This window comes from Martes martes (assembly GCF_963455335.1).
Source record: "Martes martes genome assembly, chromosome: 3".
NCBI lineage: Eukaryota > Metazoa > Chordata > Mammalia > Carnivora > Mustelidae > Martes > Martes martes.
Genome location: NC_137890.1, coordinates 93,952,272 through 93,975,334, shown reverse-complemented (window position 1 = coordinate 93,975,334; position 23,063 = coordinate 93,952,272). Strand labels below are relative to the sequence as shown.

The following is a 23,063-nucleotide window of genomic DNA, read 5'->3' as shown; positions in this document are numbered from 1 at the left end:
GTGCATGCTAGGTGCATATGAGCTGCTCAAGCTAAATGCCTCCCTTCTTTACCTGTAAAATGGGAATAATGTACTTCATGTGTCCACAGACTTTTTCTGTAAGGGCCAGATAGTCACAATTTTAGGCTTTCTGTATCAGCCTGTCTCTGTCCTGGCTGCTCAACTCTGCCCTTCTGGGATAAAGCAGCCACAGGAAACTATAAAGAAATGGGCATGACTGTCTTCCAATAAAACTTTATTTACAAAAACAGGTGGCGCCCTGGATTTGGTCCACCCACAAGCTGATGATCCCTGACCTAACTGTAGCGCTGCTAGGAAGATGAGGTGACAGGCGCGACGCTGCTCTGTGGGCTGTACAGTGTGGATCATTTGCGAGGAACTGGAGGGGCAGCTGCTATGGTAATAAAATAAAGCTCAGAGCAGCTCACTGGCGGTGAACGCTTCCAGACAGAAAAGGCCACCTACCCGGTAGTCACGTGGGCAGGGGCTCCGATGGGGGTTCAGCCGTAAGCCACCTCCTGACCCACGCAAATACGCAGTTTCCTAAAGGCGGCCTCTCGAGTGCAGACAAGGAAGCCCTAGTCCGCTTTGGTCATCCTGAAGCGAGAGTGTGGCGGTTCGCAGCCCCACCGCAAGGTGCTCCGACACCAGCCACCAGCGGGCTAGTAGTCCCCGAGCCACGGTCCCGCCCCCCCCCCCCTGGAGGCCCGCCCTCCCCCGGAGCCTGCTCTGCGCCCGGCCCGCCCCTTGTAGTCCCCGCCCCCAGAGCGCGGGCCGGCGTGCTCTGCGGCAGACCCGCCTCGCGCACGTGTCGCGGCTGCCCAGGCTGCGGCGGAGCAGGTGAGCCCCGGTTGCGCGCGCGCGCGGATTCGCGGAAGTGGGACCGGCCCCTTCCCCAGGGCCCTCTCCAGCTTCGTGGTCGAGCTGCGGGGCTCACCTTAGGGAGCTGCCGGGATGGACGCCGAACGGGGAGCCCTCTGCGAAGTTTCCGCAGCCCCTCCTCGCCCAGCCTGGAGCAGGGCCTTGGCGCTGGTGGGCCTGGGGGCGTCGGGGCTTTGTCCAGGACCCTTGCTTTCCTAGCTTTAGTCCCTTGGTTGGGAATATAGGCCCAAGTGATATGCCCCTTTAGGAATTTTCGTGAAAACAGGCCAGGCGGTTCCCCCACGTTCTTGTTTGCAGCAGCCTACGTGCTAATTAAACCGCTATCACAGGCAGGCAGGAAGACAGTAAGCTTCAACCAAAGTAAAATAATTATAAATTTTTGCTGAAATATTTATGGATGAAATAAGAGGACACCCGGGATGTGTTTCAAAATAAGCCAGTTGGAGGAGGAATGTGGGTGGGAGAAGAGAGGAAACAAGATTGGCCATGAGTTGGTTGAAGCTGGCTAATGTGCTGTTTTGTCTACTTATGTAGATATTTGTAATTTAGAATTAAATTTTTTTCTGAAACGAAAAGCTCTCTGATAGCCTGTGTGCCTGTGTTAGCTAGAGTTGTCAGGACAAGTACTGGATGGCAGGATTTTTTCTCGGGATCTGGAGGCTCAAAGTCCAAGATTACAGTGTCAGCATGACATTTCTTCTGAGACCACACTCACTGGCTTGTAGATGGTCACCTCTGGCTTGTGCCCTCTCTTGGTCTTCTCTAAGTGTCTGTGTCCTAATCTGTTCTCCTAAGGACACCAGTCAGATTAGATTAGGACCTACCCTAATGACCTCACTTTAAAGACCCCATTTCTAAATACAGTTACATTCTGAGAGACTGGGGCTTAAGACTTCAGCATATGACTTTGGAGGGGACCCACCACTCAGCCTGTAACTTCGCCACTTCGCTAGTTTGGGGTTTCGTCCAATTAATCTATCTCTGCCTCAGTTTCCAATGTTCAAAAATAGGAGCAATATAATTAGGTCATGGAGTTGTAAGGATTCAGGCGTTGGACAGTATATATAAAGTTCTCAGAATTGGGACGCCTGGGTGGCTCAGTTGGTTAAGCAGCTGCCTTCGGCTCAGGTCATGATCCCAGCGTCCTGGGATCGAGTCCCGCATCGGGCTCCTTGCTCGGCGGGGAGCCTGCTTCTCCCTCTGCCTCTGCCTACCACTCTGTCTGCCTGTGCTCGCTCGCTCTCTCTCTAACGAATAAATAAATTAAAAAATATATATTAAAAAAAAAGTTCTCAGAATTGTGTCTAGCGTACAGGAAGTAAGAAGTTGAATTTAGGTTTCACCTGTAAATTAGGGGTCGTAGGACTAAAGAGTGGGATGAAGAGTGGAGTGAGGCAGTTGGTACTTCATACTGTGCCTAGCCATGGGAATAAAAGTAACAATCACAGCATTATCACAGGAGGTGTCTGCTGCTGTGCCAGACCAATTGTTTTATATGCGTTCATTCATAGGCTCATCACAACCACCCCAGGGATGCCATTGTCAGTGCCTGTTTGGCTAATGGGGAAGGTGGTGCACAGAGATGGAGGCTGGATTTGAACTCTGGCTTGAGAGCTCATGCTCTTAACCACCTCCCTGTATTGCCTCCGTTCAAAAGGATGTGGCCCTGGGCTATGTTCAGTCGGCCAGCTCACCCAGGGAACCATTGGCTGATTCTCTTTTTCTTGACCCAGGTTTACAACGGTGCCAGCACTCATGGCCGGTCCCCTGTGGCGGGCTGCAGCATTTGTGCAGAGACACAGGACAGGCCTGTTGGTGGGTTCCTGTGCAGGCCTCTTCGGGGCCCAGATCTCATACCACCTCTTCCCAGATCCCGTGATCCAATGGCTGTACCGGTACTGGCCTCAGGGCCAGCCAGCTCCACTGTCCCCAGAGCTGGGGGGGCTCTTCCAAGAGGTGCTCCAGGACGTCGGGGTCCCCTCAGGCCACAGCTACGAGGCTTTCACCACTTTCATCTTCCATCCCGTGAGTGCTGGCTTCCCGCGACTCCCTGCGGGGGCTGTAGTGGGCATCCCAGCCACCTTCCTGGGGAGAACATTGACCAACACCGATCACCCAGTGGTGGTGCACGGGCAAAGAGTGAACTGGCAGAGCCCAGCAGGCGCCCGGCTGAGAGATGCCTTGACCCTGTCCCATGAGGCCCAGAAGTTTGCTTTGGCCAGGGAAGTGGTATACCTGGAGAGCGGTGCAGCCGCCCTCCAAGCCCTACCGGCCCCAGCTTGCCTAGCAGGAACCTGGGCCCTGAGCGTGGGTGCCAAGCATGCACTGGGGCTCTATGGAGGCCCCATGAATTTACGGGCGGCCTTCAACCTGGTGGCAGCAGTGGCGGGCTTCGTGGCCTACGCCTTCTCCACGGACTCTCTCACTCATGCCCTGGAAGGCTGGCTGGACCGTCACACAGCTGCACTGTCTGCAGCCTATGCCCGGGGGGGCGTGGAGTTCTATGAGAAGATTTTGTCGGGCAATGTAGCCCTGCGCAGTCTCTTGGGCAGTCACGGAGAGAAACTGTATACGCCCAGCGGGAACATCGTTCCCAGACACTGGTTCCGCATCAAACATTTACCCTACACGACCCGCCGGGACTCCGTGCTGCAGATGTGGAGGGCAGCACTCACCGCGGGCCGTTCCTGAGGGGCTCATCACAAGGACGGATGGGGCTCATGCAGGCACCACCCTGCCGTTGACTCTGGGGGCTCTCAGTGCCTCTGGCCCCAGAGCCCAGTGTCAGATGAATCAGAGACTCTGAAATGAAACAGCCTAGATTATACCCAGGCCCATGATTCCAGTGACCTTGGGCGAGTCCCTTTTGAATCTGAGCCTCAGTTTCCTCTGCTGTAAAAGGGGGTGTTTGTAAATCACCTGGCAGGATTTGGGGGTTGTGTGAGCTATGAACAAAAGGGCCTGGCCAAGAGATCATGCCATCAATAATGGGATGAACCCCCTTGGTCTTAGAATTCCAACAGGCTGTGGGAGTCAGGCCACATCTCCCCACCAGAAGTGCTTATAGGACTGGAACACTTTACTACAGTGAAGAACCACCGTGTAGTTCACCTGGTGGTCTCATCTCACTTCCTTCCACCATGGGAGAAAGTAAAGCTTTAGAGGCCCAGGTGAGAAGCTAGCATGGCCCTGAGAGGCTGGGAGAGAGCGCATGAGGTGGGATTTCAGAACAGGTTTACCCAGGCCTGATGGCATGCTCAGACAGAGCCCCTTGGCCTGAAAGGGAGAGAAAGCGTTGCTGGAACCTGGCAAGACCTGTGGCATGGGAGACTTGGCAGGAACTCTGGCCAGAGGAAGAAGAAGGAACAAGCCATTGCAAAACCAAAGCCTTGCAGGGATGGCACCTGCTGATACAGTCCAGAGCGTGACCAGTACCTGGAGAGGAGAGGAACTGGGGGGCTCAGAGGGGGGTGGCAGGGAGGAAGCAGGGTGGAGGTGGGTGAGATGGACTGGGCCTAGTGTCACACCCGGGGCCCAGGGGAATGCTGCACCCTTACTCTGTTCGTTTCCTTCAAGGCTTCCTGGTGGCGGGTAGAGCAGACCCCACTTTTGATCCTTGGACAGGAGACCCCCTCCCAGGGAGGGTGAGGGCAGCTGCGGCCAGAGAGCCAGACTCACTTGGCCATTCATGTATTTTTATTGCCGATTGTGTTTTCGCTGGAAGAATGGAAGCATTCAGGCCTGGCGCCGGTGTAATTCAGGGTCAAGAGACGGGGCCACACCCAGGGAAGGGCGCAGAGCAGTACCAGGAAGCCCACTCAGCCGTGGCATGCACTTCCTGTTGGAGACCGAGTGGGCAGTGAGCAGGGTGTGGTGGCAGGTCTTCCTGCTGGGTCGGTCACAGTGGTTGGAGGTCGGTGCTCTGGCTCCATTCGCCCAGCGTGTGGGTCCCAGTGTTCGGCCTGGGCAGACACCCCATCCCTCAGATCCCGGGATGGCAGTGGGCACATGCTTGATAAATGCAGAGGTGGACAGATGAGTTACTGAGTGGGTGAGCAAGTCTCCACTCTGGGAAATACCACTGCAGGGGACCCCTTGGCTCGTCATCCAAGTGCTGCTGCCACATGTAACTGATCTTGGCCAGAGAATTGTAGCTTGTGGTCTGGATTCGAGGAGCTCCAGCCGCTTCCCACTCCCCATGCCAGTGGCTTTCAGTACTGCAGGAGCAGGGTGATGGCTTTAGGTGTTCCCCAGGTGGTTCCTCCAGGCCATTGTCCCCACCTCTCCCAGCTCTTGGACATGCAGGTCTGACTGGGTTCCATCCTGCCTACAACCCTCTGCGGGTGTCCCGTAGCTTTCTGGCTAGAGCCGCCTCTGTGAGCCCTGACCTAATGGCCTCTTTAGCCATCTAGTGTCCCGTCCCCCCACTTACCCCCCCCCCCAGCTATATGGAGCCTAACCTCAGGAGCCCTTTGGTTGCTTCACTGCTGGCCCCCTCCTTCCTCAGTGCCTGGGTCTGGGCTGCTCTCTCTCACCCTGCCCTTGTCTCAGGTCCTCAGAGTATACACAGGGGACCCACATCTCCAGGCAGGCTTATACCCCAGGCTGAGCTGGAACAGATGTTTGGGTTCTTATCCAGCGAGACCTCCCGCCCACTACAGCCCTACAGTAATGCCCACGGGACCTCTGTTGTGCACCAGACACTGCAAGCTTCCTAGAATCTTTTTTCACTTAGCCCCAGATTGGAAGAGGTAGTTGGTATTGTCATTTCAATTTTACAGGCAAGGAAAGAGCACAGAAAGGTGAAGAAATGGGCCCTAAACCATAAAGCTTTGAAAGTGACAGAGCAAGGATTTGAAATCAGCACCCTGATTCCAGATCCCTTTTGGGAGGCCTTCATTTACACTGTCCTGTTAATCCTGAGGGTTTTGTCGTGGAAATTTGTGCTGTGACCTCTACAGCCTTTCTTCAATGCCGGTTAGCGATGACTTTCCGACCTCACCTCTCGTCAGGAAAAAATGGCCACTGAGCAGATCTTTCTGGAACTTCCAGGGGAGACCCTTTCAGCTAGCTAAAGAGGAGGGGGCCACCCAGTCCATCTGATTTGGTGCTGAGGTGGGAATGGGGTGGAAGCGCCATGGGTTACAGAGCCCTCGGGCCCCGGCTGAAGACAAGTTTACCGTGGGAAGCAGGAGAGGACTCGGCAGCCAGCTGTGGGGTCAAATGCTGGTCCTCCCACTTTAGCAGAGTGACTTTGAACAAGTGAGTTCACATTTCTGCCTGCGAGCTTTTCTATTAACATATAGCTCCTGGTATTGTTTTGATAAAGTGAAATAAAGTTTGCAAAATGCAAAGCCCAACAAGAGTATATAGTAAGTTTTATTTTATTTTTGGTAATAATGACCTGTCTTAATCATTTACTGCATTTGACAGAAATTACCCTTTTAAATTTTTACTTGTGACACTTCTACTTAGTTTAACTGTGACATGTACAACGTAGTGTAAATTAACCTCCATATTTTGTCAAAATACTGTCTTCATTCTTTGATCATGTCACACGCAGCACACTCCCACTCTTGTGCACCCACAGCCAGAGCCATACTTCCTCAGTGGGACCCAGGAATAAGAGGTCTGTTCAAAGTCTCAGCAGAAGGGAATACACTAACTTTTTTTTTTTAAGATTTTATTTGTCAGAGAGCACGTAAGCAGGGGAAGCGGCAGGCAGAGGGAGAGGGAAAAGCAGCCTCCCTGCTGAACTAAGAGCCCAATTCGGGCTCGATCCCAGCACCCTGGGATCATGATGTGGGCTGAAGGCAGCAGTTTAACCAACTGAGCCACCCAGTCAGCAGTATCTCCTTAAAGACAAAGGTCTTGAAAGGATTAGTGCTCAATGTTCTCAGCACAACACATTTTAGTTCACAAGGTATTTTGGCAACACTTCATCTGGGCAAGAATAGGGGCTTTTGAAAAATAAAGCCTTAAGGGATGCCTGGGTGGCTCAGTCAGTTAAGCGGCTGCCTTCCGAGTGGGTCATGATTCTAGGGTCCTGGGACTGGGTCCCGCATCGGGCTCCCTGCTCACTGGGAAGTCCGCTTCTCCCACTGCCTGCTGCTCCCCCTGCTTGTGCTCTCTCTCTCTCTCTCTCTCTCTCTCTCTGGCAAATAAATAAATAAAATATTTTTAAAAGAAAAAGAATAAGGCTTTAAGAAAGCTTGCTATTTTAGGGCTCAATTTTAATATAATGTAAAAGTTTAAAGTCTTTACATTTTAAACAAATAAAACCTCAAAATTACTGATTGGTTCAAAATGGTTTTATGGAAAAGGTAACAAAATCTATAACAAAAACACGGCACCAAGGGCGAAGGCTCCACCATTTTTGAGCAAAGTGTACAAAGGTTCCGAGGGTGACAGGGCAGGAAAGGGGCCCATTCGGCTAGAGCAGCAGGCAATTTCTCTTCCTCTTCTTGACAGGAGCTGGGTAGAGAAGCACTCGCATAGCTTCATCAAATACTGTCCGAGGCCTCACTGCAGGAGAGCCGAGCACCCCCAGTGGTTTAGAGCACCGATCTCCTTAGCTGTAGTCAAACACCACGGTAGGTGATGGGAGTCGGCTTCTTCCCCTGCAGATTCTCAATCATGTCTTTGTCGCCCCTGAATCAAGTTTAGTCCCCACCAAGATGATGCAGGTATTGGGACAGTGACATCATACTTAAGGGTACCACTCTGCTTGAACATTTTCAAATGATGCAGGACTCCCTGCATCATTTGAGAAAAGCAAAGAGAAAGCAAAGAGAAAAGCAAATTAAGAACACATCTGTTTGCAGATAGGATAAGGGACTTCATCTGTCCTAATTTTGTCCAGCTGTATCCCATAAGCCCAGATTCACCGGTTTTCCATCTACCAGAATATTGGCAGAGTTGTTGTCAAAGACAGTGGGAATATATTCCCCAGGAAATGCATTGGTTGTGCAGCTGATCAGTAGGGAAGTTTCACGTACAGCTCCATCTCCCACCACCACACACCTGATGATCTTCGTCGGGGTCATTCATCGGGCTACAGCAGGCGAGGGGGACAGGGGACAGGGTGCTGGGGCTGCTGTCCACACCATCTTGCCCTCTGCTGATGCGAAGCTGGAGCCCAGTATATATGGCAAGTTTTTTTTAAAATAAATATTCTGTTTGTTTATTAGAGAGAGAGAGTATGAGTGGGGGGAGCAGCAGAGGTGGGGGGAAGAGGACAAGCAGGCCTGCTGAGTGGAGAGCTCAACGTGGGCCGATCCCACAGATTCCACAGTGCTGAGATCATGACCCCAGCCAAAATCAAGAGTTGGACACCCAACCGAGGCACCCAGATACCCCAATATACTAAGCTTTAAAAGAAGATTGGTTTTCTGGGACGCCTGGGTGCCTCAGTCAGTTAAGTGTCTGCCTTTAGCTCAGGTCCTGGGATTGAGTCCCACATCAGGCTCCTTGCCCAGCTGGGAGTCTGCTTCTCTTCTGTCCCTCTCTCTACTGTGCTCTCTCTTTCTCTTTCTGACAAATAAATAAAATCTTAAAAAAAAAAAAAAGAACGAAAGAAAATTGGTTCCTACATTTTGTGCTTTTAAGTGGGTCAGGTACCAGGGTGTTCAAGGTCTTGGAGTTGCTGCCCCAATACCAGCAATTCCTTGAGACTAGAACCTTCCCAGGGAATTCACTGCTGCCTAATACAGGTCTGTGTTGATAGCTTCTCAAAGTCCCAATTAGAGCAGTTCCTTAGCTGTCTTGGTTGCTATCAGTTGACAACTGGGAAATTCCTTGGCAGCCCCCCGGAGCAGAGGACCCATGTGATCCTAGGGTAGATAGCAGGCCAGAGAAGAGGGCATCAAAATGGGAGATAGTCATTTACACTTACCACACCGGTAATTTTAAAATACTAGTTTTTAAAATACTAAAACCACCAGTGTCAGGGTGGTGGTTGTAAAATTAGTACAAGTATGTGCTCTTGGTGACATTTGTAGTAGACAGCTCCCAAGATGGCCCCCAGTGCCCCCCACTCCTGGTGGTCTTGACCTCTGTCAGCCTCTCCCCTTGCTCTCCTGGTTCAAAACAAGAGAAAACAGCAACATTAAGGTGCTGTTACTTCCATGATTAAGTTACAAAATGTTGTGATTTCTGTCTTGCTAGCAGATGCTATTGTTTTCTCAGATGCATGCTTTGATAAAGCAAGTTGCCATGTTGGAGAGGCCCACATGGCAAGGAACTAAGGGCAGCCTCTGACCAACAGCTGGCTAAGACATGAGGCCCTCAGTTCAACAGCCCACAGGGACCCGAATCCTGACAACAACCAAGTGAGCTTGGAAGATAATCCATCCCCTGCCAAGCGTTCAGAAGAGACCATAACCTCAGAGACAGCACCTTGACTGTAGCCTGTGACAGACTGTGAAGCAAAGCACACAGCTTATGCTTGGATCCATGACCCACACAGAAGCAGTGAGACAATAAATGTGGGTTGTATTAACCACTTAGTTTTACAGTAATTTTTTGTGCAGCGATAGATAACTAATGTACAGGATTAACGGACATAATGTCTTTAGAAAGCCATTTGGCAAGACATGATACAGTCACAAAACTTGATCTTCTGATCCAGTAACTTGAAACCTAAAAAGTTATCCTAGAGCTATAACCCAACAGAAACCAAATAGTTTATGCCCAAAGATGTACATAACAACATTCACTGTGGTAATTTTTTCAAAAAACATCAAAATAAGGGAAATGTTGAACAGCAATGACCTAGGAAATTGTGGTACACCCATCCGTTGAATATTCTTTGGTCACTAAAAAGTGTAATTACGAAGATTCGCAGAGAAATGTAGACATATTAGTTATAGATATCAAACCTTGAGAAAATGTGAAGTACTACTTGCATGGTGATAGCAAGAATGTAACCATGGTAAGACCCGGAAGGGAATTCACAAACTTGAAAGTAAATCTGGGGGTGCCTGGGTGGCTTAGTTGGTTGGGCATCTGCCTTCAGTTCAGGTGACGATCCCAGGATCCTGGAATCGAGCCCTGCATCAGGCTCCCTGCTCGGGAGAAGTCTGCTGCTCTCTCTCCCTGCGTTCCTCCCGTCTGTTTGTTCTCTCTCTCTCTCTCTCTGCCTCAAATAAATACAATCTTTAAAAAATAAAATAAATAAGAAAGTAAACCTGTTCGGGTGGAATTTTGAGTGACTCTGCATTCAGTATAGGTAAGGACTGCCTGCTGTATGTATTTACACATATGTATGAAGGCTTACTCAGAGGGGCTCACAGACCCGCTCCCTCTCCCTGTGTCAAGGTGACAGATCCTGGCATCACAGCTTTTGGCTCTGTGTCCTTGGGGTGTGGCCAACCTTCTGTCTGTCAGTTGCCACGACCGTCATGAAAATGTGCCGCTCAGATCTGCAGGGAGCAGACTTGACTGACGGCCGCAGCTGTTGTTTCTCTAGATCCACAGCCATGTTCTCACTGAGGCCATGCCTCGTGGGCTGCTTTCAGCCCGTGGCGGGGCTGGTGGCACTACTATGGCAGGCCCAGTTCAGTGACTTGGGGGACTCCTCCGGTGGGTGACCGTGGCTCCAGGACTCCCCCGGGGCCTGGGCAGGTCTTTCTTAGAGATGCTCTGAAGTCTGAGACCCAGTCCTCCTCCATTCCCCCCGCTCCTTTCGAGGTGTTAGACCTGTAAAATGGCTCAAAGCCTCTCCCCAGCTTCTATGCCCACCCCCTTATGCCCTTCACAGGCGTTTCCCCCCCACCCCGATTCTGCCTCTTCGTCTATTCCCCAAAGGACCTGAACTAGCAAGGTTAGTCACTCGGTCAGGTGCACTGTGAGGATCTGGGGAGCCCACAGTCCTGCAGAGGAGACTGTCTGACAAGTAAACGGTGGGACAGAGGCAGTGAAGGCGCAAGGACCTGCCTGCTGACCCCTCAGCTTTTCAGACGTGCGGCGCAATTTTATTTAATCACACCAAGTTAGTGTGTAGGAAATGTAAATGCAACAGTATGGTAAAAATAGCAGAGAATGGAAAAATCTAAAAAGGCAGTATGCATAAAGCATGCGAATCAACGTTCATTAATGCCTCGTCTTCAGTTCCGACTGACACTCGATGCTCGCAGATTTCAAAACAAACTTTGAAATCATGATGACTGTTCTGAAGAGATCCGCACATTCAGTCAGTTTGCAGTTGGCTTGTCCTCCACTTACATAGTGTGTCGTACAGACTTGTCCCGGGTCAGGTCCCAGCACGGAGGAAAGAAGTACCTTCGTGTAATTAGAAAAGATCCCCTCAGCTGCACTCAGGTTCAGACAGCCAGCGTATAAAGGGCACAAAAACCATCACAACGTGGTTCCAAGGAACATAATTTTTATAAAGAAAATTACCTGGGGCACCTGGGTGGCTTAGTATGTTGCGCGTCAGGCTCTTGATCTCAGCTCTGATCTTGATCTCAGGGTTGTGAGTTCAAGCCCCACGCTGGAGCCTACTTAAAAGAGGAACAAAAAACAAATGTAAGCTTCTGTTTCCTATTTTAATTACTGAAATCTCTAACAATGACAGACTGTCACCTGTGACAGTAAATGTAGATAGTGATTCAATCAAACTTCTTAGAAGACAATTAGCAGTCTGACGTAACAGAAAATGATGGAAAATGTGATGTGATTCCACGCTGGTTCTTTTTGTCATTTTATTTTTTTTTTCAAGATTTTATTTATTTATTTGTCAGAGAGAGAGTACACACAAGTAGGCAGAGAGGCAGGCAGAGGCAGCGAGAGAAGCAGGCTCCCTGCTGAGCAAGGAGCCCAATGTGGGACTCGATCCCAGGACCTTGGGATCATGACCTAAGCCGAAGGCAGCAGCTTAACCAACGGAGCCACCCAGGCATCCCTCTTTTTGTCATTTTAAAGACACATCATGGGGCTGCCTGGGTGGCTCAGTCATTAAGCATCTGCCTTTGGCTTAGGTCATGATCCCAGCATCCTGGAATGGAGCCCCACATCAGGTTCTCTGCTCTGCAGGAAGCCTGCTTTTCCCTCTCCTGCTTACCCTGCTTGTATTATCTCTCTCTCTCTCTTTCTCTCTGTCCAATAAATAAAAAATCTTTAAAAAATAAAAATTACAAAGACACATCATGTTAATGTCAGACCAAGGCACAAAATATTTAGTGCATAAACCAGTTTTCTTTCTTTTTTTAAAGATTTATTTGACACAAAGAGAAGAGAGGGAGAGAGAGCACAAGCAGGGGGAGCAGCAGAGGGAGAGGGAGAAACAGACTCCCTGCTGAGCAGGGAGCTGGATGCAGGGCTTGATCCCAGGACCCTGGGATCATGACCTGAGTGGAAGACAAATGCTTAACCGACTGAGCCTCCCAGGTGCCCCTAAACCAGTTTTCTTTAACGAGCTAGCATTTTAGGGGCGCCTGGGTGGCTCAGTGGGTTAAGCCTCTGCCTTCAGCTCGGGTCATGATCCCAGGGACCTGGGATCAAGCCGCACATCGGGCTCTCTGCTCTGCGGGGAGCCTGCTTCCTCCTCTCTTTCTTCCCGCCTCTCTGCCTACTTGTGATCTCCATCTGTCAAATAAATAAATAAAAAATCTTTAAAAAAAAAAAAAAGGAGCTAGCATTTTATTGTAGTCTTTTATCTTACTTTGTACCCAGTACTCTATCCTACTAGAAGCTATTCAGCTTAACCAACAGAAAAAAAAAAAAAAAAAAAGATTTCTGACTAGATTTATAGGGGGCATAAACTTTTATATCATCAAACTGCCTAATCAAAAGTACAATAATAAAAATGAAAATGCCTCCTATTTCTTTTAGAAAATAGTACTTTACAAACTCACTGCATCTCGAATGTCTTTACTACTATTGGCTGCCAGTGGACAGCTGATAGAACAAGGAATTGTTAACCTGAGTTATGATAGCTCATCCCTGAGACATTAACCTAAAAACGAACTTTCTACAGAAGAAGGAACTATTTGAACATGGGGGAAACAATCCCTATTCAAGCCCCCTGGAAGTGAAAATGGCTGCAGATTTGCAGCATTTAGACAACTATGCTGTCAACACGCTCTGTTTTAGGAACTGAGATTAAGACATCTAGAGAGCAGAAGAAAATGGATTTTTTCTTCAGAATTTTAGTCAAACTCCCGATAATCAAAGATTTCAAAGCAAATACGGCACATAATATCTCAAGCGTTAATGTAGATGGTGAGCCTGGGGGCACCTGCTGGCCCAGTCAAAGACCTCATGACCTCAGGGTAATGAGTTCGAGCCCCACACTGGGCGTAGAGATTACTTTAAATAAATAAATAAACAAATAAATAAACTTTTTTAAAAGGATGGAAAGCCTAGAGGATTTTTGAGTTCCTAAATATTAAAAAAAAAATCGATCACAGCAACATGGAGTTTAATCTTGGGAGTGTCAAAGAAACTATTTTAATCTTAGGGGTTTCAAAGAAAAAGGAGTGGATTACACACTCGTGTGCGTGCCAAACGAACCTGCATGCACACACACACGCCGATAGGTAACCCAATCCCTTCTTCCCATCGCCTCACTTCATTACAAGAAAATTATGCAGAGCTCATCATTGGTCTCGCTTGACCTAATGATCTCTGGGACCTTACTCGCTGCTGTCATTGTTACTTCTTATATTTCAACATAACAGAATTCAAAAGCAGCTTCTAGACGGGAACCTGTTTCTGAACGCCTGTATTTAACTGGAGGGTACCTAGGTGATACTAACCCAGAGGCAGGGTTCAAACTTCTGGGTTCCCCTGTAAGCTCTGATTCGCATGAAGCTCAGAATCTTGCTTCAGACCGTGGTTCTCCAGACAGACAGAGACGGTGGTGCCCTGAACTGGGCCGTGGCCGTGGGGATGGAAAGAAGCAGGACTCAAGACTACACCTAGGAGGGAGTATTGATGCAATTTGGTGGCAGGCTGGGTCTGGGGGTGTAAGAGACGAATGTCAGGGCTCAAGGGTCGGGAATGTCCCCTGGTTCCCCCTTGGCAGCTGGGTGTCTGCGGTATACCCTTTGCCTTTCCTGTCTCTGCTGCGGGGCTGGCTGAGTCCCATTCTCCTCCTGTCTCCTGGGATGTTCCTCCTCCCTTACTGACTCCGCCTCCCTGGAAAGAGTTTTGGCAGAGGTGGCAGCGATTGAAACCTGGCAGCCCATGGAATGCTTGAGAACTCCCAGACTGAGGCAGCATGCGTAAGGAGACCTTAACAGTGTTCTCTAAACCATCCACAGGTTGTTCAGGGCGAAGGCCAAGGGAGGTGAGCAGCTGGGGTCTGCAGGCGGGATGCTGCCCAGTCCTTCCTCAGCTATGTCTCTGCCTCTGCCCTCTCTTCCTTGCACTCTCAGACATGCTCAGCTCCAGCAGGCTTGGGGAGCACACACCGAGCCCTTGCACGGCCTGGAGTCACCTGGACTCAAAGACCCCCTAGCTCCGGACTTCTTCCAATCTAGATCCCTGGGGCCTCCCCCTGCCTGCTGCATGGGATGGTCCAGAGAGTGGGTTGCTGGGCCCTGCAGGCTTGGCCAGGGGGTGGAGGGCAATCCCCTGGGACCTGGGCCAAAGGAACAGACTATGGAGCCAGAGCCCACATGGAAGGAGGAAGGGAATGGGCATCCACGCAGCACACGGCAGCATCTCATTGCTTTCTAACGAGATCCTCTCTGGTTCTGGACTTTACTGTTGTCATTACAGACAAGTCCTGCCAGAGTCTGATGCCCGGACACTGAGCAGCTGGCCGGGCATGGACAGGTCACAATCAGGTGGGCATCGTCTGCTCACCAGCTAGCTCCAGTTTCCACGACCTCCAATCAATGTCAGGGTTGAATTTTCCCTAAGGACATCCACATGTGAAAAGCCCAAGGTCACAGCTCTCTTCACTACAGCTTTCTCCCTCCCTTACCTGGGCCCCGGGGCTTCAGACCAGGGAGCCGCTCCTCTTCAGAGCAAACCCCCGCTGACTGGGAGGCTCCTTCCGGTCCCCGCTGGTTGGGGGCAGACCTGCTGCAGTCCTGAAGCATGCATGTCTCTGTTGATTGGTGGAGTCAGGAGAGATGCAGAATCAGGGTCTCGGGAGACCCGGGTCCAGTGGGAGGCTCATGGCCAGGGGGCAAATCTGTGGGTGCCTCTCCAAGCAGCCTTTGGCTTCAGAGCCTGGCTGTAGGGGCACCTGGGTAGCTCAGTCGGTCAAGCATCTGCCTTCGCCTCAGGTCATGATTCCAGGGTCCTGGGATTGAGCCCCACATCAGGGCTCAGTGGGGAGTCTGTTTCTCCCTCTTCCCCTGTGACTTCCCCTATTTGTACTTTCTTGCTCTCTCTTGCTCACTCTCTCTCTCTCTCCTACAGATAAATAAATAAAATCTTTAAAAAAGAAAAAATACCCTGGCTCTACAACTTACTCTCCTGGGCACGTCATTCACCTTCTCCGTACCTCAGTTTCTCCAGTCCGGAAATGGGAAATGGGAAATATGACAATGTCTGCTTTCTAGGGTTGTTTTAAGAACCTTAAGTTGATATCTGTAAAGCACTTTGCACAGTGCCCGCGTTGGGCACTGTGACAGTACTGCCCTCCACAGCGTCCTCTGACCTCCGGCCCGGTCTTACTCATGTGTCTGACTCCCCTATCAGCCTGGGACCTCTCTAAAGCCGTCCCCACCTCCTTTTTCCTATGTCCGAGAGTCAGTGTTCAGATAGTGTTTGGCGAGGACATGACTGAGGAGTGAGGGGAAGGAAGGAGCGTGACGAGTGAGGAGACCCCGGAGGCCCTGGCCTGGGAACCACAGCTCAACCCAAACTTCTCAGTCCTGTCCCCTGTCCCCTGGATAGGTCACCTCAAGAGGGGCCCCCGGTCCCTTCTGACATGGCTCCCGACAGCAGCTGGGGCTACCCTCAGGCCTCCATCCCCAGATTCTGATCCAGGCTGGCTGACACGTTGACTGTCCTGTGCTGGTCCCTGGAGAGGAAAGGTATCCCAGCCCAGAGGTCTGGACTCAGAGGACGAATGTGTGGAACGTGCGGCTGTCCCGGGCTGCAGACAGGTGAGGCTCTGGGAGGTCCCACAGGAAGGCGGGCCCCAGCTGCCCCATCCCAGCCCTGGCCCAACGGTGCCTCCTTCCAATGGCTGCCCCACAGCTTCTTCCACCTCCCAACTCCTGTGCGACCCATTTTGGATCCCATACCCAAGGCCCTGCGTGCCAGCCAAACGAATGTCAGGAGCCGTCTGTTGCCAACGCCCACAGCAGCTGCCGGGGAAAGTGCTGGCATACGTAGAAATCAATTTTGTTTTGCCTCGCAAGAAGATCTTCAGTCGAGCAAGTCGAGCTCAATCATTCAGGGGTTCCATTATCCTGAGGAAGGCAGAACCGACAGCCCAGGGGAAGGGCAGGGGCGGGAGGCCTAGAGACAGTGAAGGAAGCCCAGCAAGCAGAAGGTACTGTGGCCTCAGGAGGAAGCCACTGTGGTGTCACAGCCACGGGCTCGTGGCCCCCATGAGAGGACGAGGCCGGTGTCTCCCTGACTGGCCCGACCCCGGGCCATCTCAGCAGAGGGAGCTCGGTTGGCTTTCAGTGCCCACCCAGGTGGACAGAGCTCCCATGTTTCCCCAGGCCCCTCAAAAGGAGTGTTCCCCTTGCCTAGTTCTGCCCAGCCCCCCAGGGAACCGCCCCCGTGGAACAGTAGTAGAGTTCCCATGTGCGGACTGCTGCTCTGGGCCACGCTGTTGCCTCCTATCAGCTCTTGCGATCCCCTTAAATCCCCACAAAACCCCTTAAAGAAAGGAAGGCAGGTATTTGTCCTCGGGCCCAGCTGGGAAGCTGCCACCCAGAGAGGGTATGTAACTTGCCCATGGACACCCAGCGGTTGCTGGTGGGGCCAGGGTGGAATCCCTGGAGCACTGTGCAGGGCTCTCTACCAAAGCTGGAGCCTCACTGGGGAAGTAGGGATCACGGGGGGTTTGAGGGGTGGGGGGGTGAGGGGGTGTTTACATCCAGGACAGCAGCACCCTTTTGGGAAGTGGCAGAGCCTCCTGGAGATGCCAGGGAGCCCCACTCCCTGCTGGGGGGTTCTTGGTGAGGGATTTGAAGCACGCGGGGCACCCTGGAGCCCTGACTGGAACATTTTGGTCACTGACTCACGGCTCTGTCCTAGGGGGATCTGATGCTGGCCCGAGGCCTCTCCTGAAAAGTGGGCTCTTGGTAAAACCTCCTCCAGGTGGAGTGAAATTAAATCTGCTTTCGAAAAGGAAGCTTCTCAACCGCCTGAGGTGCTCATGAAATGCAGATCCCCAGGCCTGCCCGAGCACTAGCCGACTAGACAGTCCGCCAATGGGACACAGGAAGCTCCATTCATCACCAGCTTCTCCTGGTGGTGATTTGTGTGGACCCCAAAGTGGGAGGAGTACCCTGGGTGAGCCAAAATTTAGGTTGATGTTCTTTGATACCTGAGGAGTGGGCCCTTCCCAGGGCTTGCTGCCCCTTCTGAGGAAAATGGTCTCAGCCATTCCTGAGGCGAAGGGATCCTGCAGGAACCATGTGTCCCCTCACTTGACCTCTGTCCATGGCTGGAGCCACAGAGGACACACATACACACACACACACATCACACATCACACACACCAACACATGCCATACCCACCTCACCACAGAGCACACACACACCAAACCCTCACCACCACACACCACACACGTACACCCAGATACGCACCCCCCCAAATCCTCACACACCACACACATACACCCAGACATCCACACACAAACCCCAAATCCTCACACACCACACACATAACCCAGACACACACACACCCCCCAAACCCTCACCCATCACACAGACACATACCATACCCACCCCAACACACACACACACACACACACACACACACACACACACACACCCCATGCCCCAGGAAACATTTGGAAGTCCATCCTAAATAAATGTGATGTTAATTCACCGCCCCATCACATTCTCTCTTGGATAGTTAAACCAGGGGTGCAAGACAAGAGTCCACGGTGGAAGCTGAAGAACCTCAGAGATTAACATCGATGGAGTCCGTGCTATGCGTGGGTTAGGCTCTTGGCCACCCGTGCAGCTGTCGACTGGGTTCTGTCCCAATGCTCCCACGTTGAAGGTAGCCCTGGCCCCATGACCCACCGTGTCCAGTGGCTTCGACAGGTGATCAGAGTCACTTACATGTGAAAACATTTGAGATCCAAGGTGTCTCCTTCTTTCCTTCCCCCAGTGGGCCTCCAGATGTTGTGTCCCTGAGTGAGGACAGCGTGGGACACAGACCCCACCCACCCGGGACAGACATGTAATGAGAGCAAAAAGGAAACCTGCGTGGTTTTAAGGCCCAGATTTGGGGTTATTTGTTCCAACCCCACGACTTACCCCCTTCCTGCTGCTGTACCACACTAACGAGACGAGCCACCACAAGGGTTAAACTCACTCTGCTTAGACAAGCTACCTAATCTGGGCACTCCACTAGAAGCGGGTTGTGGAGGGGCTCATTAGCAGGAGGTGAGAATTCTGCTTGCTGGAAGTGGTCCTGCCAATTCTTCCCGCTCAGGCCTTTCCAGCCTCAGCGATGCCTTTCTGAAAAACAAACATCGTGTGGAAATGAAAAGAAATGATTTTGCTAACACAGAGCTGCTACTAATGCCTTGTGTATAGGGTTGTGCGTCTGTGTGTCTCCCCCCCTCCCCTTAGAAAGAGCAGAAGCTCAACGGCACGGTGACAGCCCGCAGGCTCGAAACAAAGCAGGAAATGGGGGGGAGCTCCAAGTCTTCATCCCCCCTCTTCCCTTCACACCCAGCTCTTTGAAAAGCTGAAAGCAACCCACAGATGCGAGGAGCTGTTTTCATTCTTGTGGTTATAAACCCCCCTCTGTTCCCATGGCAGCCTGGCGGGCTCCTGGGTGCACTCTTCACACGGGGGCCTTACGTCTGCTTCCTTGTCATGCTCTCCCAACTGCGCTGTGAATGCCTGGCGGGCAGGGCAGTGTCTCCCATCATGCATCCTGGCCACCTGACTGAACACCTCCACGTGGGGGGCGGGGCTCACATAGAATGGGGAGGGAGAGGTGGGGGGGAGGGGGGAGGAGGGAGGAAGCACTGGGAGGGAAGACCCTGTAGGCCTGACAGCAGCAACCCAATCCAAAAGCATCTACTGAGCACCGCTGTATACACAGTCACCAGGCAAGGCTCTGGGGAAAAGTCCAGATTTCTAAGATACATTAATCAGTTTACAAACTATCATATATATTGTGTTTTGAACTTCACGTTTATAAGTTGTCCTGTCTTCCTTCAGAAGAGCGGGGGTTTGCAGGGTTTACAGGCAGTATAACAAAAAAGCGGAGAGACCTTGGGCCGTGCATGTTGTTTTGAGTCTTGGCTTTGCCCCCAACCTGTGTGCCACCTCCTGGCTTCGGAAAGGGAAGGACTGACTAAGCACTCACAGCCTTCCTGGAGGGCCCTGGCTTCGCTGGAAGCCTCGGAATGTTCCAGCCACTGACCTCTAAGGCTGGGGCCAGGCTCAGGCTGGAGGGCTGGGGCGGGATCAGGGAGAGGGGCTGGAGGCCTAGAGCACATCCTTTCTTTGGCCTCCACTCACCCTACAGGCCCCAGCCAAGGAAGTCCGCAGGGAATAAATGGCTGAGTGAGGCTGGGCAGCCCAGGCGGGGGTGTTGTCCAGATAACCCAGCTGTCTGAGAGCATGTGGGCAGAAATGAGTGCTCATAGATTAAATGCGACCAGAGGGACCAAATCCTGGGAACAGCTGTGGAGTTCAGTGTTGAGAGTTCTGCCTGTCCCAGTAGGATGGGACCTGGGGAGACCATAGATGGCTAGTATTGTCACTGACCTCATGGTGACCACGGAGGTGGGGGTAGGGGCACACCATTACCATCAGCTATTCATCAGCACACATTTACTGAGTACCTACTATGTGCCAGGCTCTGTTCCAGGCACTGGAAACACAGGAATGGATACGATCCCTGCCTTTATATTCTTTTTTTTTTTTAAGATTTTATTTATTTATTTGACAGAGATCGCAAGTAGGCGGAGAGACAGGCAGAGAGAGAAAAGAAAGCAGGCTCCCTGCTGAGCAGAAAGCCCGATGTGGGGCTCAATCCCAGAACCCTGGGATCATGACCTGAGCCGAAGCAGAGGCTTTAACCCACTGAGTCACCCAGGTGCCCCACTGCCTTTATATTCTACTGAGGGGCACAGACAAGAAATGAGAAAGAAGTCATTATAGAGCCTATAAGACGGTGATCAGGGCTGCTGTGGGACAAGGTATGGGAGAGGCTGGGTTGGGGGAACAGGTGCTTTCCCAGATAGGGTGGCCCCGGGAGGCCTAACACTGAGAAGGTGACCTTGGAGCAAAGGCCAAAACAAAATGAGGGAGGGGAAATGTGAGAAGGATCTTTCCGGGCTGAGGGAAGGACCAGGGCAAAGGCCCCGGGGCAGGAGCGAGCCCTGCATATTTGTGGTAGGAGCAGGCTTGGGGAGGAGAGAGAAGCAGGAGAGAAAATAGGAGGGGGAAAGGGCGAGATTGGGTAGGGTCTTGTGAAGGAAGGTTGAGATTTTTCCTCTGCCTCAGCTCCATGCCTCCCCTAACACCTCGCTTCAGGGATCCAGCTGTCTGGAACTAGAAGCGTCTTTCTTTCTCACCTCCAGATATTTGCACAAGCCGTCCTTTTCCCTTGAAACACCCACAACCTTCTCTACGTGGCTCCTACAGACCCTGAAACCCTGGGGGGAAACCCAGCCTGATTCCACACACTGGCTCCTCTCTCCTGTCTGTGCACCTGCAGCCTCCCATCCCCCATCCCCAACCCCACCCCTCCCACTCCCCTTCCCCCCAACCCCCCTACCGGCTTCTGCTGTCATTTTGTTGGATCATCTGTCAGGTGATTTCCTGGTTTCCTTCTTTCTCCTCCTAACAAGTCTACCTCACTCCCCTGTCTGCAAGCATCTCCCATGACTGCCGCTGGTGCGTAGAACTCAGGAAATTCTGCTCGAACAGCAATGGGAACCCGGACTTCAGGGTGGAGAGGAGCCAGGGGTGGAAATGAAACAGGAGATGGGGGCGGGAAGCCGGTGTGCATTGTTGAGGCAAAAGGAACAAACCTTTGAGAATCTCTAAAAGTCAGAAAGAGAGTTCTACGGAAGTCCGAGTCGAGACAGCTTCCCCGGGAAACAGGCTCTTCACCGGGGAAGGACGGACTCCAGAGAAAGAAGAGTTATGACAGGATTCTATACTTTGTACAACTTGTAAAAGCTCGAGAGATTACAGAGATTACAGAGTCACATAGAGGCAGGGATCGAGAGTTTGGTCATAAAGGAATGCAGGAAGTAGGAGCATTGATGGGTATCTCAAGGACAAGATCATTTTTCTTAAGGTTACTCATTCCCAAAGCAGATGCATGACGCGTGCCCGGTGGGCCGCAAATCAGGCTTTGGGGTTTGAACAAAGTTTATGTACAGTCTTGTGAACTTAGACGGAAAGCTAGAAAGGCTTCCCTTGTATATCAAGCCTTTAGAGCATTTTTCTCGCATCATCATCAGGCCAGGGAAGGAGGGCAGGAAAAGAGGGAGCCAGACACGGTGAGAATCTGCAGACTTTCAAGGCGTGAAGCATGCAGTCTTGCATGCAGGCGTGAAGCATGCAAGACTTCCCCAGACATTTAAACTGATGCAGTCAGGCTGGGTCTGAGAGCCCCAGGGAGGGTCTCATGGGATCAGCCAAGAGAGTCCTTGGCCTCACGCAGAATAGAAATCAAAACAGAAAACGGAGTTTATTGAATTGTGTGACAGGTAGAGAAGAGCAGATAGAGTGTCTAGGAGACTTAGAAAGAACAGATGAATGAGTCTTGTCACTGCTTGGGGCTACGGATTTATATTACAACAAGTCTAGGGTCTGTGTTCCTCCAGGAACCCAGGGTAGGTCCAATCAAAGGCAAGTTCAGGTGTTACTCCACAAATTACCAAAGGTTGCAGCGCCTGGGTGGCTCAGTGGGTTAAGTTAAGCATCGGATTCTTGATTTCAGTTCGGGTTCTGATCTCAGGGTCGTGAGATGGATCTCTGTTTTGGGGCCCCACGCTGGGCCTGGAGTCTGCTTGAGATTCTCTCTCCTTCCGCCTTCGCCTCTTCCCCCAGCTTGGACGTGCAGGCTCACTCCAGCTCTCTCTCCTAAAAAGAAAAAAGAAAAAGAAAGAAAAAATTACCACCGTGAAGTCTGGTTTCCCCTTGCTGTGGGGGTGTTGATGCCAACATCAGCCAATTTAATTGACGCTAACGTCCCGGGACATGTCTGGGATCTGGTTCTTCTTGAGTGTTAGCAGGTGTTTGAGGCCTAGGACCGCACTCAGAGTGATTCACTTTCCTGCTTCCATGCTGAAGTGGGAACATAGCTCTTGGCTTATTCAGAAGCAAAATGTGGAACATGAGTCAGTGGGGCCCAGCAGGAAAGCATCGGAGACAGAGCGTTTCTAACATGGAGTCCCTTCTGCTTCCCTTCTTCACTTTTTCTGGCCTCCTGAAGATTTTCCCCAACGACAGGCACTTCACAGATGACAGACTGAGGGTCTGCAGGCCGGGCCCGTGCCGGACATACAAGGGCTTCTGGCCCCCTCTACCTGAGACAGCAGGCCCTGTGCACTCCCCCTTCCCCAGGGACAGAATGGGTGAGGACAGGTGAGGCCAGATCAAGTGCCAGAAGGCGGGCTGGCATGACGTTTTTGAAACATTAGGTAGTTTCTCCAACATTCCCCACCCCCTTTTCCCGCCTTCCTTTCACCTCTTCCTTTAGGCTGGGCTCCTGGCCTCTGGGAAGAGGAAAGTGTGTGTGAGCAGAGAGAGCAGAATAAAAGCAGTCACTTCCTGGCTTTTGTTTTCAAAAGCCCTCCCAGACCACTAAGGGCAGAGAGTCACTAAGGGTTTGGACAAAAGACCAGGGAGTAAACCACCGGGAAGGAGAGCAAGGTTTCCTGCCCTAGCTTAGATTCTCTGGGATGGGCAAGAGGAGGGGTCAAGGGGACGAGTTGTAGGCGAGGAGGTAAGAGGTAGACGTGCAGGGCCCTGCTTCCTGAGGGGATACCCTGGCGTGTGGCAGGACCAGGTGGGGCGACAGGATGTGAGAGCAGGGGGGACCTGGC

At 51.6% G+C, this 23,063-nt stretch overlaps 1 protein-coding gene and 1 pseudogene across 2 annotated transcripts; one reads left to right on the top strand and one right to left on the bottom strand.

The window, feature by feature from the left end:
* The first annotated feature begins 807 nt into the window (after positions 1-807).
* Positions 808-6,240, top strand: TMEM177 (transmembrane protein 177). Its single transcript, XM_080797856.1, has 2 exons — positions 808-840; positions 2,616-6,240. The coding sequence occupies exon 2, from the start codon at positions 2,638-2,640 to the stop codon at positions 3,571-3,573; it is 936 nt and encodes a 311-aa protein (XP_080653982.1). The 5' UTR covers positions 808-840; positions 2,616-2,637; the 3' UTR covers positions 3,574-6,240.
* A 1,075-nt stretch (positions 6,241-7,315) lies between these two features.
* On the bottom strand, positions 7,316-7,928 carry LOC308340252 (ras-related C3 botulinum toxin substrate 1-like; annotated as a pseudogene). The gene has a single exon. The product of its transcript is annotated as a ras-related C3 botulinum toxin substrate 1-like (transcript).
* Between the last annotated feature and the right edge of the window lie 15,135 nt (positions 7,929-23,063).

What these genes read in the sequence shown, in the direction of transcription:
- TMEM177 (XM_080797856.1), top strand. Translation starts at nt 2,638, where the DNA reads ATGGCCGGTCCCCTGTGGCGGGCTGCAGCATTTGTGCAGAGACACAGG.